The sequence below is a fragment of the Dipodomys ordii genome, unplaced genomic scaffold (assembly GCF_000151885.1).
Source record: "Dipodomys ordii isolate 6190 unplaced genomic scaffold, Dord_2.0 Scaffold91, whole genome shotgun sequence".
NCBI classification, from domain to species: domain Eukaryota; kingdom Metazoa; phylum Chordata; class Mammalia; order Rodentia; family Heteromyidae; genus Dipodomys; species Dipodomys ordii.
Genome location: NW_012267307.1, coordinates 4,833,533 through 4,852,004, shown reverse-complemented (window position 1 = coordinate 4,852,004; position 18,472 = coordinate 4,833,533). Strand labels below are relative to the sequence as shown.

Here is an 18,472-nt window from a genome sequence, read left to right as displayed (position 1 = left end):
GCTTTTTTTTCTTTTTGCTTATGTGGTGCTGAGGAATCGAACCCAGGGCCTCAGGCATGCAAGGCAAGCGCTCTACCACTGAGCCACCTTCCCAGCCCTGGACAGATGATTTTGAGGGTGCCTGTGAGCTGGCTCTCAACTTCACGTGAGGCCCAGCCCCTCAGTACCTCGCTGGCATTAGTTCGTCTAACATGTTTTGTCTTGCAGTAGCCCCACACCCGGGCAGTGTTCACACCTCTCGTGGTAAGAGTGCCATGTCTCACTCTGCCAGTCACTGACCCCAAACAGACCTCGCTGATTCTCTAAGAAATACCTTACATGCAGCTGTTGAGGCTAGTTATATCAGTATGTGCAGAGAAATCTAGACAGGCTGGCTTCCTGGGAATCAACCTAAAACAGAGCTCCTTCTCCATCTTACAGTGGGAAGGAAGAACAAAGGAGAGTCCGTTTAAGGGACCCAGTTGGGTCTGTTCCAACCCAAACCTCTATGACAGCTTCCCAGGTCTTGGGCCTGGTGAAGGTTAGCCCACATCTTTGGTACTAACTATCCCTCTGGGTACCTAAACCTTCCTCATATCGCTAATTCTCCTTGTTGCAGGGTCTTTCTTCCACCTCTACCCTCTAAGTCCTTTAGCTTTGATTGTGTGCCAGTTTGAAGATCTCTAAACAGAGTTCATTGTAGGGAGGTGCTCACGCTTTGCCTTGGCCTTGCTCGGACAGGGCTGGAACTGGTGCAGCAGTGGGTCTGTGTGTCAGGGAGGCGGTCTGGGGGTGGGCGGTGCCCGGCTCTCCCACCTTGCAGTACCTGGTGGCCCCGGCTCCTCTCTGGCTGCCTGTGTGTGATGTCCTCTTCTTGTTACTCTCGTTCTGGACTGTTTCAGAGGAGGCAGACCACTACAGCTTCGGGGCAGGCACGCTGTCGCGGAAGAAGAGAGTGCTGGTGACTCTGCGGGACGAGGGTCTCCGCCGGCGCGCCCACCTGGACATCGGCATGCCACATGACTTCCGCCCGGTGTCCTCCATCATCGACGTGGACATCCTCCCCGAGACTCACCGCCGGGTGCGCCTCTACAGACACGGCTGCGAGAAGCCACTGGGCTTCTACATCCGAGATGGGACCAGTGTGCGGGTAACGCCCCAGGGGCTGGAGAAGGTCCCGGGCATCTTCATTTCCCGCATGGTGCCCGGAGGCCTGGCCGAGAGCACCGGGCTCCTCGCTGTGAATGACGAGGTGCTGGAGGTCAACGGGATCGAGGTGGCCGGGAAGACGCTGGATCAGGTCACAGACATGATGATCGCCAACAGCCACAACCTCATTGTCACCGTCAAGCCTGCCAACCAGAGGAACAACGTGGTCCGCAGCAGCCGCACGTCGGGCAGCTCCGGCCAGTCCACGGACAGCACCGCCAGCCACCACAGCCTGCAGGCTGCCCACGTCCTGCAGAACTTCCACCTGGAGGAGATGGAAAGTGATGAGGAGGCCGACATTGTCATCGAAGGGGCTCTGGAGTCTCAACACGTCCCCAAGGCTCAAGGCCTCGTGCGGGCCAACGGCGCAGGGCTGGCCCACAGTCTGCAGCGGGACCTGGGCCTGCACAACTCCGGGAGGGAGAGCAATGGCAGCATTCACAAACTGCTCAGCTCCCTGAAGCCAGACCCTCGCCACACGCTGGTCCTCCCACAAGGAGGGGTGGAGGAGCACGGGCCGGCCGTCACGCTGTAGGAGCCGGCCTCTGGCCCAGACCGGGTTGCCTCAGACTTGTGGTCGAGGGGAGCTGGCCACACTCAGATACACAGGGATTACAGCAGTAAGTTTTCAAAGAGAAGTCTTTCAAATGTTACCAATTTTTAAATAATTGTGTACATTGCCCCCTCCTTTTCTATCATTCCCACAACCTTATTTCAGCTTTTAGACAGGAACTGAAAATACCGTATTTTTATAGGATTTCTCCAAAGAATCTAAAATGCACAAACATGCACAAGCCTAAGTGCATGCCCCAGAAAGGCAGAAAGTATTTTTAAACTGTAAAAATTCATGCTTTTAAACTTGTGTGAAAACACCATGCTGCTGGAGCTCTGCTGACCTCAGCACGGCTTGGACAAGACAGACTTTCTGAGGGCAGGCGAGGCCACAGCAGGAGGACTCAATGCTCAGAAAGGCCACTGGGCATCCGTCAAGAATCGCCGTTGGCCCAGCACCTGCCTGCGGCTGCAGCGCCGTCCTGCCACTATACCGTCACACAGCTGTCTCCAGTGCAGGAAGCCAGGGCCACTGCTTGCTGGAAACGTGATTAAAAACCAGTGTCTACTCTGAAGCTGTCCAGTTGTCCTTGGGTCAGCTGGCTCTGGGGCACTTTTTAAGCCAAAATGAGAGAGGACACTGTGAAGCCTCTGTGTTCACTCACGTGGATGTATGCTTTGTTATCTTACTTTTAGAACATCTAGTTCTTTTTAAAAGTCACTGCTATGCTACGCTCCCTTCCATTCCTAGCATAGTGCTCAGTGGGCATGAGTTCTTTGAACTATAAAGTCACATGGAACTTGGTAGATTTGACAGACGTTAGATTCATTGTCATTTTTATTTGACCTTTGAAGTTTATTCTTGACTCAACTAGCTGTCACTGTGTTTTCCTCCTGAATACAATGTCAGGAAGAAAATGTCACATTAATTCTTTGAGAACAAACTAGCTGAAAGAATCCTTGGTGTAAATACAGGTAAGAGTATTTTCCAGGTTTTTCTGGCAGGTAGACCTACCTACCTGTCGCTCTTATGGTCCAGCACCACCTGCTGGTCAGTGGCAGAAATGTCCTGCTCTCATGTCAGCCATAAACTGCACATCTCATCATCATTTGTCTTCAATTCATTAAGTAAAAAGAACATGATTTTCCTTTTATGAATTATTGATCAGAAGTAGCTTTTGCTGAGAAGTGTTTCCTGGGCCTGGGTCTGAGTTCCTTATTAGCAACTAAGGATTCCTGACTGCTTGTTCATGGAACAAGATGCTCCCTATGAAGTCTCAGTATGGGTCCAGCCTCCAAATGCAAGGTCTTTGAAGCACTTCAAAAGCACAGCATTTGTTCTTGGGACAGTTATAAGCAAGTTTTTACTAAGTAAGCAAGCATTACAGAATTTGAACTCTTGACATTCACCTACTATTAGAAATGTTCCAATATAAATTATTGCTGGTTGAATATGTTTTATTAACTGGGTTTGCTACCAAGACAAAAAGTTACATTTCTTACCATGTTTTAAGTTGTTCAGCAACTGTGAATCTTTTTTTAAGGAGAAAAAGAGGCTTTATATGCTGTTGCTTTAATTGTAGGAATTGTGAGCTGCTTGGAGTGGCTGCTTGAGTGTATTTTTCTACCAAGATTTATAATGATCTGCCATTTTCTCATTTAAAAATGTCAATATATATTAAAGTTTCTTTGGTTTTATATGTCAGAGAATAAAGACTTTTTTGCCTTTGAGTTAACAAAATGCAATGCTGATATATTTCAGTTGTTTTTAATAAGGGTAGAGTGTTTGTATCAATGGCAGAAAAAAAAAACTCAGAAAAGACTGAATCCTGTTTTTCAAGATATGTGCCATATTTATCACGTATACTCACACATTGGTTGAGGTGTTCATTGTTACCATTTTACAGTTGAAAAACTGGATCCAAGCTCAGATTGATAGGTCCTCTTGGAAAACCTTTTTCTATGGTAGAGTCCTCTGTAAATACAATCTGGTTTGCAAAGTTTCCACTAACATTCTGCTTTATGTGTGGTGTGCCAGTCCTGGGACACGAACTCAGGGCCTGGGTGCTGTCCCTGAGCTTTTGTGCTCAAGGCTAGTTCTCTACCACTTGAGCCACAGCTCCACTTCCAGATTTTTTTTTTTTAAATTCAGTGGCTAGCTAAAGTACATGTTCATCTAATGGTTCTATGGGTTTTATTAAAAATGGATTTCTGCTGGCTACCTAAAACCATTACTGTTTGAAAGCATCCAAAACTAAGCAGAAACAATGCACTGCAGCAATGCACTGTTTAGATAATAGACATAATGGAGCTGGTCTAATGCTTACAGCAAGGCCAGCACATAAAGACATGCGCTTCCCACGGCACAATGCTCCTCAGAGTAAGATGAACCCAGAAAAACAAAGACATAATCCTAGCCAATCAGGATTCTGAGAACCATTCTTGAGCCAGCCTCGTCAGACAAGCCCACGTGATACTTTTGCCTCCAATTATCCAGCAAAAAGCCAGACATAGGGGTGTGGCTCAAGTAGTAGAATGCTAGTTGTGAAAGAAAAAAGCCAAACAAGAGGGAGAGGCCCTGAGTTCAAACTCCAGTACCATCATACACACACATTACCACCTCCCCCCCAAAAATATAGCAATAACACATGGTACCAACGGGGCGTTCAAATCCCACCTCAGGATCGTTCTAGCTTAACAAGTTACTCAACCTCTCATATCTCAATTTCCTATGCGAAATAAAAGGCAGGCATGCTGAAGACAACGGCGTTCAGAATAAGCAACCATGGTGACATTACTCACCTTACTTCCTAACAGAGAGTAAGCAGCTGGTAAATGTTTCTAGTAAGACCTTAAGACTTAGCAAGTGTTCGTCAGTTACTTTCAAGTTTATTTGTATTGACAACTCCACTTACAGGCTTTTGGAACTTCAGTTTTCATCAATTTTGATCTATACTCCTAAAAATGTAGTAATGAGCAACTATTTAACATCAACATATGTCATCGAGTGCCTTCCTCAGAGTGGTGCTCAGGGCTTTACCCCAACTAGGGGCACTTAGTGGTGAGTTTTTGATGGGCACAACTGGAACACCCTAGTGCACAAATACAGGCGCAGCCAAAACCTATCTGTCCCAGGACCTTGGTGGTAGGAGGTTGAGAACAGGCCAGATGGCAGCCTGCCCTTGCTGGCACCTAAAAAATGAGTCTGGCCATGTCAAAACTAGTAGCACACAACCACTGTAAAGCATGAAACTGGCATCCAATTCGTCTTCTTGGTACCTTAGGGGCTACAATTATTAAAGCCTCAGGAACCTCTGGCCATGCTACAGCCCTACGGTATGAAGGCCACACACTGAAATTGAGGGGAAAACTGAGCCAGCCAGTGATACGCATCTATATCATCTCAGCACTTGAGAGTTGAATCTGAAGCAGCCTGTGCTACATAGTAAATCTCAGGCCAGCCTGAACTATACTGAAAAGTCTCATTTTAAAAAAAAAGTGAAGGGGGTAAGATTGTTTCATTGTCGGTATCTGTGAAAATATAACCTTGGAATTCCCCTCTGTATCATTAATGTAAGCTAATTTTAAAAGTCATTAATTTTTAAAAAGAACTGGTAAAAAAAAAAAGGAATGAAAACTGGTGTTTAAAGTGACTAGTATTACGCAAGGTCATAAGGTGGCTTTGAATCCTGGTGACCCTGCAAAAGATATCACAAGAGTCACACAAATACTGGCTCTGGCTGTATGACAAGATGCCTTGGGACTCTTCTAGCAAGAAGCTATCACCGAAGATAGCCCCTGCATCTTAGACTACCAGAGAGCCAAAAAGACTTATCTTTCATAAAATTGTTCCAATTTTAGCTATTTTGTTACCACAGGGGAGAAAACAAGCCAGCAGACTAACACAAGTCACATCTATTGTTAGCACTCTGCATTACGCTGCTTTATTTCACACGGTGACAAGTCTTCAGAACATAAATGTGATTATCTATATCCGTATCTAGATTCTGCCAGTCATTATTTTTCTTAGCTGGTGCTGAGGCTTGAACTCAGGGCCTAGGTGCTATTCCTTAGTACTTCCCCATCAAGGGCTGGCACTCTACCACTTCAGCTATAGCTCCACTTGTGGCTTTTTGACAATTGGTGTTGAGTCTCACAGACTTTCCTGCTTGGACTGGCTTCAATCTTCAATCCTCAGATCTGAAACTCCTAAGTAGCTAAGATCACAGGGATGAGCTACCTGTGCCTAGCTGCTAATTTTTTTTTGTTTTTAATGAGACATGTCTCGCTGTGTTACCTGGGCACTCCAAACTCCAGGGTTCGATCGATCCTCTTTGCCTCAGCCTCCCAAACCAATGGGGCACAGATCTGTGCCACCACCCCTGGCTCACAGAAATGTAAAGTGAAAAGAATTAAGCTGTTCTATTTGCGGTGGTGTAATAATTTTTAATTCAAAATAGACACTCTGAAAACAATAGGTAAAATAAAGTCCAACAAGCTCTGAATTTACAACAGAGTACACCAACAGTTACAACTGCCTCGAAATGCACATTACAGCCATCACATGCAAGTGTTGTATTTGTAAAAATACAGCAACACTGTAGCACTTCATAGAAGCTGTCAGACTCTGCACGAGTGGGACAGGCTCCTCTCAGCAGGATGACACCGGTACCAGACAGCGGTCCACATTACTACTTCTGGTGCTTCGTTTTACAGTGTATGGTTAAAGAAGGTTTGGCTTCCATACAATAGTGATATAGTGGAGATTCTTCAGCAATACCCTGTGTCTCATTCCTTTGGACACCTAGGCCAGAGGAAAAAGCCTTTCATCCAACTCTATCTACCATACTATCCCAAGCTACTCCAACCACAAAGATGAGCTCTTGGTTTACACCCCTTCACTCTGTACCTAAATCTCATCTCCATTTCAGGTCATGACCACAAGCAGGGGCAGGCATGAAATGCTTGAATGTCATGACCCCTCCTTTCTGCTAGTTTATGAGCATTCAAGTAAGAGTTCTGGATGTGTTTTCTTAACTTTTATTCTAAAGGCACTAAAGATTTACTGTCATGTCTTTGAATGGAGAAGTGACTTGTCACTGTATCAATAGAGAATATTTACACTGCAAAGTATTTCTGCTCCTACAAAGATTTTATTTATAAAATAACACTTGATTATAAGCTGTACACCACATATCAGGCTCAGAACGTTTGGTTTTCTATGAGTTACCATTAAAAAAAAAAAAACCCTCCACACAGCTTTTTGAGACAAACTTGAAAAAGTGCAAATGAAAATTACAACCTTGTAAGCACATAGCATTCAGACTCATCAGTAAAAGTTAATGCTTAGAAGTGTGTTCTTAGCCATACACACCACAATGCTCTAAACAGGAACTGTGCTGTTAGTGCTGCCCATAAAGCTGAGGGAGAGCAATGCTGTAATTCTCAATTAATCAAGTATTCTCAAACCAGCAGAAATTTCCTAAAACGAAAATAAAAATAAGTATTTGTAGACTTCAGGTTTTTTAAGATTTGATACTGACACTACGAGGAAAACAAGGCGTGCATGGAATACCAAAAGATTTAGTTTATGACAGAGGGGGGAAAAGAAAAAGAATAACTGTTACAAATGGAACTTCAGGAGAGAGTAAATCTGAGAACTATTTGCTTCCTTAACAGAAGTCTTTCTGAGCACCTGGAACCCCTGAAGAGCTGCAGACACTGGCACATCAGCAGAGCACAGGAGTGTGTCAAAGTCAGCCAGAACCACTGCCTAGGCCTTCACTTTTTTATAGATTTTGTGGCTCACAATCGAAGTTCAACCTGTGTTTGACATTTTTAAGTTCAGACATATCAAAGCCTAGAAGTACAGAGGGCTTTCGAGTTTTTATTGCTTTCATGCAAATATATCTCCTTTTTCCAAAAAATGAAGCCACGTCAATTTTCCACACCCACAGCAATGAAGACAAGAGTTCCATTTCTTTTCTGCTAGGATACGGTCTCTTATGGAAATAATCTCTAAGAAACTGTTTCTTGTCCTCATACGAACGGCCTTCATACTTTTTCGGATCTAATGCTAAGACCTGAAGTGCGTCATCGTTGGCTACCTGTCCCTCTGTCCTGCTTTCATTCCTCTGTCTCTTCAAAGGCACAGCACTCACCCCTTTCTCAGGACCTGGAGCTGACTCTGCATTTAGGATGAGTGAAGCCTCCTCCCCATCCCTCTGGTCCTCTGTCCCCACATGGCTGTCTGGCAGTTTTCTCTTTACAGGAAAGGTGGAGTCAGGAATCACTTCCCCATTGACTAACAGCAGTTCACTGCTCTCAATCAAACCCGGCTGGACTTGCAGGTCTGAGCTGCTGTCTTTGGGAGCGCTTCTACAACGCAGCAGATGGACAGCAATGGCTGCCAGAGTCATATTTCCAGTGTAGACCCCGCAGCAGTGGATGCACTTGAAGGCGGGAGACCTGAGTGTCGTATGGACCGTCGGCATGACGTGGTGCCGCTCCTTCAGGTGCAGCTCATAGGCATCGGCCGTTGCAAATGCACCAAAACAGAAGGGGCAGGTCAGCTTCTGTTTGCTGGGAACCTTGGGCAGAACCTCGGGCTGGGGCCTCACCTTCACATACACAGGCACCAAGGACTTGGAGTGTATCCCAGCTAGAATGGCCAGATAGACCTCGCGCTCACCAAGCTTCTCTCTCGGCAGAATGGTGGTGAAGTCGAGGTGAGGGAACAGCAGGTTGCCGTTGGCATCCAAGTCCAGCTGGAAGCCTCTGTTGCTGTAGTCGACGGACAGCCTCTGGCTCCCCAGGTGCTTAGTCCTGCTGTGCTCCAGGAGGCCTCGGACATCATGGAAAGTACCTGGGCAGAAGAGACACCCCAGGCCGTGCGTGAGTAAGTGGTGCATCAGCTCCTCCTCTGAGACCAGGCACTTGCAGGAGAGGCAGCGCACCGTCTTCTCCTTCATCCACTTCAGAAACGGGGCGCATGCTGCCAGCTTTTCAGGCTCAAGCTTCTCATTGGACTTGGACTCACTCTGCTTGTGAGCCACCTCCATGTGAACCTGGTAGACGTTGGAGGGGAAGAGCTCATTGCAAACTCGACAGAGCTGGGTTTCAGTGTGCTTGTGAGCCACCTCCATGTGAACCTGGTAGACGTTGGAGGGGAAGAGCTCGTTGCAAACTGGGCAGGTCTTCCACTGCTTGGCTTGTTTGAGCACCTGACTGGTATCTGCAGTAGGTGAGGTAGCCTGGACAAACACGCTTGGGGCAGCACTCACCAGCACCTGCGGGGAAGGCAAGCTGGGCAAAGAATTGGCCATCTGTGTGCCTGTGCCTGAGGGCATAAACTGGACCGGCACCTGGGGAGGTGCGACGGTCGTGAGGCCACTTACAGGAGGTACAGGCAGAGTGACAGACACAGGGGCCAGTGTATAGGTGGGGATTCCATTCACCTGTTTCCCCGTAGGGATGAGCTGCCGGAGAATAGAGCCTGATGTGAGAAAGGTGGTGTTCTGTGAAGTTCCAGCTCTCACTGGCTGGTTCACAGGCAGGATGCTGGTGCCAACAGACTGGCTGAGCTGCAGCATGCCAGGCCTGACCGGTGGGCCCACAGGCAGCACCCCTGATGCAACAGGCTGACTGAGCTGAAGAACACCAGAGCTGACACTCTGGTTCATGGGAACGACAGCCGAGGGGACCGTCTGGGTGGGCGACAGCAGCCCGGAAGGGACCACCTGGTTAGCAGGGAGAACTCTCAAAGGAACTGTTTGGCCAGGAGGGAGGACCCGTGTTGGGGCTGTCTGGCCAACTGGAAGAACCCCCGGCTGGACAACTTGACCAGTGGGCAAGACCCCAGAAGTCGCTGTCTGTCCAGGGATGACCCCTGAAGGGGCCACCTGGCCCGCAGGAAGGATGCCTGTTGGGACTGCCCGACCCACTGAGATCACTCCTGGTGAAGTGGCCTGAAGAACCCCTGGGGGGACAGGGGGACCAGCAGGAAGTACACCAGGCCCTATAGGTCTGCTTACGGGCCCCACGGGTCTTACAGGGCCCCCAGGTCTGCTTACAGGGCCTCCAGGTCTGCTCACAGGGCCCCCAGGTCTGCTTACGGGGCCCACAGGCTGGGTCAGGGGTAAAACCCCAGGGCGTACAGTCTGACTCATGGGGCAGACACTTGCTCCAACAGACTTATTCCCAGACCCGGCTGGCTGACTCAGGGACCTCCCGGGAGGGTTCACAGGCTGGTTAAGTGGAACCCCGTGGGAGAGAAAGACAGGTGGGGGACCTGAGGGCTGTAGGGTGATACTGTTCTGACACACAGGCAGAGGGTTGGAGACTAGAGTCACATGGGACGGGGTAGCAGCAGGGGGAGAATGAGTGAGGCTCCCTGAAGTGCCGGGGGCCACAGTCACTGGCTGCACTGTGGCTGTGCTTTGGCTGTTCTGTGGCAGCGTGAGGTGGAAGCAAGGTGGGGGAGCTGCAATGCCGGGCGCACTGCTGTTCGGTGGTATGGCCAAGCGGGCCACTGGCTTGGGGGCAATATTCATTTGCTTCAGAAACCCCGCCCTCTTGATATGTTCTGAAATCACAGACCTCAGCTTATTCTCCAAGTCCCTGTGAACATCTGAGGTCAGAATATGGTACATCAGAGCGTCCTGGCTGCCAGCACTGGCGCTGCATTTCTTACAGTAGTATCTGTCAGACGAGGGACTCTTGTCCACAGAAACAGTATCATTAGATTTAGGTTGCTCCCCCGATTCCTCGGTTCTCAGGCCAAAGTAGGAGTTAATTAAGTAATGAAAATGGGCTACTAACACATGCTTTTTCATGCTATAGTACAAAGTGTTCGAAAAGTTACATTTTAGACATGTGAAGCTGATCACATCACTCCTAGAGGATTTTGTCTCACCCAAAATGTTTACGGTGTAGTTCTGGACCTTCCGAACAGGTGCATGGAACATCCTAAAGTGCTTCCCCACCACCTTGGGCTGAGAGGCAAACGTGCAGTTGGGGCAGGGGATCACCAACTCCTGGTCAGCCTCATCTTCATGGTAACGATGCAAATGATTTTTGAGCGAAGTAAGCACTTTCGTTGAGTACTTGCAGAGACTACAACAGTATGGTTTTGTTCTGTACCTCTGTTGAAAAAACAACAACAAAGTCTTAGGCAGGGTAAAAAGCTTCTAGGGACCACCTTCTGCACAATATTTCATGTTTCTTTTGCTCATCTGGTAGGACACCAACATGAACTGCAGAACAGAAATTCTGAGCTGACCCTATGTAGGCCTAGGTAAAGAGAGTGAGAGAGGAAGGAAAGGAAGAAGGGAAAAGAGAGGGAGAGAGGAGGAAGAGAGAGAGGAAAGAGGGAGAAGAGGGACAGAGGGAGAGGAGGAAAGGAAGAGAGGGAAAGAAGGAGAGAGGGAAGGAGAGGGGAAGAGGAAGAAAAGGAGGGAGAGAAGGAGGGTAAGAGAAGAAGAAAGGGAAGGAGGAAAGGAAAGAAGAGATAAGAGGGAAGGAGTGAGAACAAGGGAAAGAGGGAGGGAGCAAGTGATATGCCCTAGCTTACAGGATGTTGAAAATGAACTATACAACTTATGGTGGAGACAAGAAGAAAAAACTGCAAGAGAGAGAGGGAAGCGGGGGTAACAAAACTTTAAATAGAGCCAGGCACCAGGGGCTCATGCCCATAATCCTAGCTATTCAGGAGGCTGAGATCTAAGGATCATAGTTCAAAGCCAGGCCAGGCAGGAAAGTCTATGAGACCCTTATCTCCGATTAATCATCAGAAAACCAGAAGTGGAGCTGTGGCTCAAGTGTAGAGAGCTAGCCTTGAGCTGAAGAGCTGAGGGACAGTGCCCAGCCTCAGAGTTCAACACCCATGACCCACAACAACAACAAATTTAAATAGGTAAATAAATGTACATAAAGAAGAAATACTTCAGCCAGGTGCTGGTGGCTCACACCTATAATCCTACTCAGGAGGCTGAGATCTAAGGACTGCAGTTTAGTCAGCCCAGGTGGGAAAGTCCGTGAGACTCATCTCCAATGAACTACCAGGAAACTGGAAGTAGAACTGTGGCTCAAGGGGTAGAGCACTAGCCTTGAGCAGAATTCAGGGACAGTGCCCGGGCCCAGAATTCAAGCCTCATAACCGACAAAAAAAATTCCACGAGACAATTGTTTTAAGCTGGCTATTATTACAAAAGTTAAAAATTTATAAAGTGAGGGCTGGGAAGGTGGCTCAGTGGTAGAGTGCTCGCCTCGTATGTGTGACGCCCTGGGTTCGATTCCTCAGCACCACATAAGCAGAAAAAAGCCAGAAGTGGCGCTGTGGCTCAAGTGGTAGGGTGCTCACTTTGAGCTGAAGAGCTGATGAGTTCAAGCCCCACGACCAACAACAACAACAAAACATTATAAAGTGAAAATATAATAGTAAGCTAAAACTGACTTATTATTGAAAAAAGGATAAACACATAGAATAAGCAGTGTAGCCTCCATGCAATGCAGCACAGAGCTGTGCCCTGGGCATTAGCATCTGCTTATAACCACCCTTCCCAGAACAGCACAGGTTCTGCAAGTTCTATGCATGGTACATTCTTTTACCTTTTTTTCGCAGCATTTTTAACTGTTCCTTTTCTAGGTGCAGATGTGTCCAATAGACAGATACCACTATGTTACAGCTGCCTGGGTTTTCAGTTACAGTGCCATGCTGTATAGGTCTGGAATGAGGTGTTCAATAGGCTCTCCCATGTAAGTTTGGGTAAGGAATACTCTATGATATTCTCATGTCACAGCAATAAAATCTTCTAGCAAACCATTTCTCAGAACCTATCACCATCATTAAGCAATGTGTGATTGTATATAAACCAGTAACAGGGGCTGGGAAGGTGGCTCAGTGGTAGAGTGCTTGCCTTGTATGCATGAAGCCCTGGGTTCGATTCCTCAGCACCACATAAGCAGAAAAAGTTGGAAGTGGTGTTGTGGCTCAAGTAGCTAGAGTGCTAGCCTTGAGCTGAAGAGCTGAGGGACACTGCCTCAGAGTTCAGGCCCCACAACCAGCAAAAAAAACAACAACAAAAAAAAAAAAACAGCAATAGTCATGAACAACACTTAGCGAGTTATTATGCAATTTACGTATTTCTGTACACTTGCAGTGCAGGTTTACTCACACCATCACTGCGGCGAGCATCAGTGGTGAACCATCCGAGACCGTATAGGTACCACTGGGTGATGTCAACGTTCCAGCCCCACCATGAACCCACAGGGCCATGGTCACATGCACAGCCCCACTGTCTAGAAAGTTATTAACACCGCGTGTCTGTGAACCTAATGCTATGGCACTCTACTGCATTCAGAACAGTTACTCCTTCTTACAACCATGGCTCTTACAGAGAAGGACAAACAATAACTTTGCCTCATCACTACACCAATTCTGTATTCAGAAAACTCTGAAAGCGGAGCTGGGAAGGTGGCTTGGTGGCAGAGCGCTTGCCTCACATGCATGAGGCCCTGGGTTTGATTCCTCAGCACCACATAAGCAGAAAAAGCTGGAAGTGGCACTGTGGCTCAAGTGATAGTGCTTGAGAGCCTCCAGCTGAAGAGCTGAGAGGCAGTGCCCAGGCCCAGAGTTCAGGCCCCACAACCAAGGAAAAAATAAAACTTCAACACTCCTCTTGGATTATCGATTCTAGCTATGCTTTCTTATCAACTTCCTGAGCAGCAACTCCCACTAATTCACCAGCTGCCCCATTATCTGTGACCATCCCCCAGTCTAAATTTACTTGCGCCTAATGGAAAACAATTACAAAATCGCATACCACTTTCTTTCCAGATGGTTCCCAGAGAGAAACATCTCCCCATGATGTGTTATAAAAGTACTTCTCTCCTGGATCAAAGTCTTCAAGGTCCTTTTAAAAAAATGAAGAGACAAAAAGATTATACAAATTCAAGAGATACAGAAGTGTTTATAGTGTTTATTTATAGGGCATGGTAATGTGTAGCATTAAGCTGTGGCAGTTAGACCCCAGGTCTAAAAGCTAGCCAAGGCAACTTGGCCAGACTGTTTTCAAAATAAAAACAAGGCTAGTGACTGTAGAGGGCTTGCCTAGCATCCATGAGGTCCTGGAGTTGATCCTCAGCCTGAGAAAACATTTATTTATACCTAAAAAACAACAACAACACACTTAGTGTCTGCTGGGAGCCAGAGGCTCACACCTGTAATCCTAACTACTACTCAGGAGGCTGAGATCTGAGGATCATGGTTGAAAGCCAATCCAGCCAGGAAAGTCCATGAGACTCTTACCTCCAATTAGCCAGAACTGGAGGCATGAAGGAGCAGAATACAAGCCCAAGTAATTAAACACATAATAAATTAAAATACTTGCTATCTAAGAAATCTACATGGGCAAACTGACAATAGTATTCACGGCAGTTGAGAGCTGAGGAAATGCTGAACTGGTCCAAGTTAAAATTATTTTTGTAAGAAATAGATTACACTTTATAATAATCATGTATGTTTTTATATACAAAGTCTTAAGTGTATATAAGGATTATAAAACTCATGTGGCTTTGTGAATGTATACAAAGCACTTTTTAACCTTCAACAGTTCTTTTCTTTGAGATTAATTACATAAATTTCACAGTATTGTGCAGTGATACTTAGTTAAAGTCACCAACACATTTTAGCCTTGATTAACAAAGCTTATGAACTCCACAGACTTTAACAATGAAACTATGTCTTCCAAATTGGATGATTTGTACATTTCTTTCCTTTTGCTTCATGTGGGCTGTTTCCTCTTTCTCTCTCATTCCCTCCCTCACATCACCACTCTTGAGTTGCTTAGTTCACTTTCATCAATGTCCAGTGTAGCTGATGGGCCCCTCTGCTGTATTTTTTCACCCATTTTCCTCTAGTTCTGTACCCCCTTCTAGCTTCCCTCAGATGTGCCCATGTATACACCATATATGGGATCAAGAACGTAAGAGTCATCTAGAAACTATATGACAAAAAAAAATTAAGAAGTCCTTTGTTTCTTGGGTCCTATTTACTTTGTCATTTAAATAGCATTGTGCCACTTCTATTCAATGTGTTTGTCCTAAGAGCATGAGAGCAAAGTGTGTTATGTTTTGAATATCTTTCAGGGTAGATATTTCAACTGAGATCTAGAATACAGAGGTTTGTTTCAGATAAAATAAGTTATTTCTCACTCAAAACAGATGCTTGCTCCTTTAAGAGAGTGCAAAAAAAGCCAGACATAGGTGGCTGTAATTTTAACTACTTAGGAGACTGAGATTGGAGGATCAAGGTTCTAAGTTAGCCAGGACATGTTAATCTGTGAGACTCTTATTTCCAATTAACTTCTACCAAGCTGGAAATGGCAGTATGGTTTAAAATGCACATCCACACTCAAACACGTGTGTGTGTGTGTGTGTGTACACACACAAGTGCACAGTGCAAAAAAGGATACAAGTAAAACCTTAGCACTAAGCTGGGAAAACAATCATACTATGAATTAAAACAATAAACAATTTTATTGCTAACACTACTTCAAAAAGAACCAATAAAAGCCAGGCATGCCTGTAATCTCAGTATTCTACTCTGAGGTAAAGGCAGAAGAATTAGGAGTTCAAGGTCAGCCTCAGCTACATAGCAAGATCTTATCTCAAAAAAATTAAGGGCTGGAGATATAGCTAAGATATCAAGTATTTGTTTAATGTGTTCCAGATACTGGCTTTTAACCCCAGCATAAAAAAAAAAAAGAAAGACAGTAAATTTAAAAATAAACAAAAACACTGGCCACACCAGGAGGTAAAGGTATGGTTCAAGTGGTAGAGCACCAGCCTTGAGTGGAAAAAGCCAAATAATAGCATAAGGCCCCGATTTCAAGCACCAGTGTCAGTTCAAAAACAAACAAACAAAACAATAACAGGGGCTAGGAAGGTGGCTCAGTGGTAGAGCGCTTGCCTTGCATGCATGAGGCCCTGGGTTCAATTCCTCAGCACCACATAAGCAAAAAGAAAAAAGCCGGAAGTGGTGCTGTGGCTCAAGTGGTAGAGTGCTAGCCTTGAACTGAAGAGCTAAGGGACAGCTCCCAGGCCCAGAGTTCAGGCCCCACGACTGGACCTAAAAAAAACACAAAAAAACAACAACAACAAACCAGTAAGGAAAGCCAGGCACTGGTGGCTCATGCCTGCAACCCTAGCTTCTCAGGAGGCTGAGATCTGAGGATCACGGTTCAAAGCCAACCCAGGCAGGAAAGTTCATGAGTTCACTCTTATCTCCAAATAACCACCAGAAAACCAGAAGTGGCACTGTGGGTCAGGTAGTAGAGCACTAGCCTTGAGCTGAAAAGCTGAGGGACAGTGCCCAGGCCCAGAGTTCACACTCCACAACCGACAAACACACACACACACACATACACACACACACAATTTAATGGAAAAAGGCTCACAAAGCCTTTCTAGGATATATACAATGTGCAACGTGCGTACATCAAAAATCAGTTGCTTAACAACTAATCAAAAGTAAAATGTATGGATGCTTGCAAGGTTCTTTGAAATGCATTGAAAAATATGCTGGGAATCGGTGGCTCCTGTAATCGTAGCTACTCAGGAGGCTGAGATCTGAGGATCACAGTTCAAAGGCAGCCCAGGCAGGAAAGTCTGTGAGACTCTTATCTCCAATAAACCACTAGAAAACTGGAAGTGGTGCTGTGGCTCAAGCCTTGAGCTGAAGAGCTGAGGGACAGCACACAGGCCCAGAGTTCAAGCCCCAAGACCGATGGTGAAACAATGGAGGAATAGAGAAACAGGGAACAAAACCATTAAACTTCAACAATTTTGTAGGATTTAGGTGGCTGGTGACAGATTTTTCACCCATGTATTTCGCATTTGAAATAATTCTTTCAAATTATTGTATTTGAAAATACAAAAAAAGAAGGAAACCAAAACACCATATTGCAAGATATAGGTAGAAAAGCTTAAGAAATGCTTCTCACGGTCACAGGGAGCCAGCAGTAAGAAACTAAGATTTACCAAAAAATAAATGGAAAGTATACATATGTTGACACATGGTTGAACAAATTTGAGTATCTACTTATACATGTAGGTGTCTAAAGAGTTAATGAAAAAGACTCAGGGTATCTTTTTTTTGGGGGGGGGGCGCCAGTTGTGTGGCTTGAACTCTGGGACTGGGCGCTGTCCCTTAGTTCTTCAGGTCAAGACTAATGCTCTAAGCCGGGCGCTGGTGGCTCACGCCTGTCATCCTAGCTACTCAGGAGGCTGAGATCTGAGGATCGCGGTTCAAAGCCAGCCCAGGCAGGAGAGACCGTGACACTCCTATCTCCAATAAACCACCAGAAAACCGGAAGTGGCGCTGTAGCTCAAGTGGTAGAGCGCTCGCCTTGAGCTGAAGAGCTGAGGGACAGCGCCCAGGCCCAGAGTTCAAGCCCCACGACCAACAAAAAAAAAAAAAAAAGACTAATGCTCTACCACTTGAGCCACAGCACCACTTCCAGTTTTCTGGTGGTTTATTGGAGATAAGTCTCACAAACCTTGCCCATGTAATTGTAACCCCTCTGTACAGTATTTTCACAATTAAAAAAAAATAAAAATTAAAAAAAAAAAGAGTCTCACAAACTTTCCTGCCTGGGCTGGCTTTGAACCGTGATCCTCAGATCTCAGCCTCCTGAGTAGCTAGGATTACAGGCGTGAGCCACTGGTGCCCAGCAGGGCATCCAAATTTTAAAGCCCTCCAAGCAGTTCAAAGTGGCAGCAACCCAGCCTTAGGAATATTAGCTTACGTGTCTTAATCTAACCTATGACACTCACGCCCCCTCAGATAAAACAACCAGGAAGAAGAGGATGACACCCAGAAAGTAATACCCTGGAAGGAGACCTTTCCTAGGAAGTAGTCAGAAAAAGTACAGTTAGTAATCCCTGGAAGGTGAGGGTAGAAGCAATGAGGGACTTATACTTCTATGAGATGGTCACATGAATTCCCTTAGCTCAATAAGCCTGGGATGTTAACTCTCCAAAGACTTCTCCTGTCTTTCTAGTAGTTGTTAATTAAGAACTTACAAAATGACAAAAGCTTCTAGTAATAATAATACTTTTGAATAAATTCAGGTATCATTTATCATAATTATCTATTAACAGTTAAATATGGCAGTAACTTAAGAGAGTACAATTTAATCATCAGACAAATGTACCTGGTGATCTCTAGGTAACACACACACATACACACAGAAGTATCACTCATCCCTTCCACTTCTGTGTTATGACACTTGTGGTTTTTGGTTATTAGGCAATCAATACCCTCATTTCTCCTACATTTGTTTTGTATTGTTAGTGTTTACTGAGGGAAGGGCCCACTATGTAGCCCTGGCTAGCCTTGAACTTACCATCCTTCTGTCCCCAAGACATCCATTTTACAGTTGTACACCACCCTGACTATATATATATACACACACACACACACACATGTACGTACATGTATATATACACATATATATGCATATACATGTGTATTATATATAATATGTATTACACGTATGTACACAGATATAGAACATTTTGAAATAATGGCACATAAACCTTTACTTTCATCTCTGTGTATGTATTTTTTTTGGGGGGGTCCAGCCGTGGGGCCTGAACTCTGGGCCTGGGCGCTGTCCCTCAGCTCTTCAGCTCAAGGCAAGTGCTCTACCACTTGAGCCACAGCGCCACT

General features: G+C 45.8%; 2 protein-coding genes across 2 annotated transcripts in view; one reads left to right on the top strand and one right to left on the bottom strand.

Annotated features, from left to right (window-relative positions):
- Window positions 1–1,742, top strand: part of Pard6g (par-6 family cell polarity regulator gamma) — a gene marked incomplete at its 5' end in the record, with an annotated part of 36,214 nt that extends 34,472 nt beyond the window's left edge. The window contains one exon of the mRNA XM_013026123.1: window positions 882–1,742. Within this exon, the coding sequence (XP_012881577.1) occupies window positions 882–1,723 (842 nt within the window). The remainder of the gene's footprint in view (window positions 1–881) is intronic.
- A 4,429-nt stretch (window positions 1,743–6,171) lies between these two features.
- The window catches only part of Adnp2 (ADNP homeobox 2), a 17,790-nt gene continuing 5,489 nt past the window's right edge, over window positions 6,172–18,472 (bottom strand). The window contains exons 2-3 of the mRNA XM_013026143.1: window positions 13,563–13,652; window positions 6,172–10,883 (exon numbers count right to left, since the gene is read on the bottom strand). Of these exons, the coding sequence (XP_012881597.1) occupies window positions 7,530–10,883; window positions 13,563–13,652 (3,444 nt within the window). The 3' untranslated portion in view covers window positions 6,172–7,529. The remainder of the gene's footprint in view (window positions 10,884–13,562; window positions 13,653–18,472) is intronic.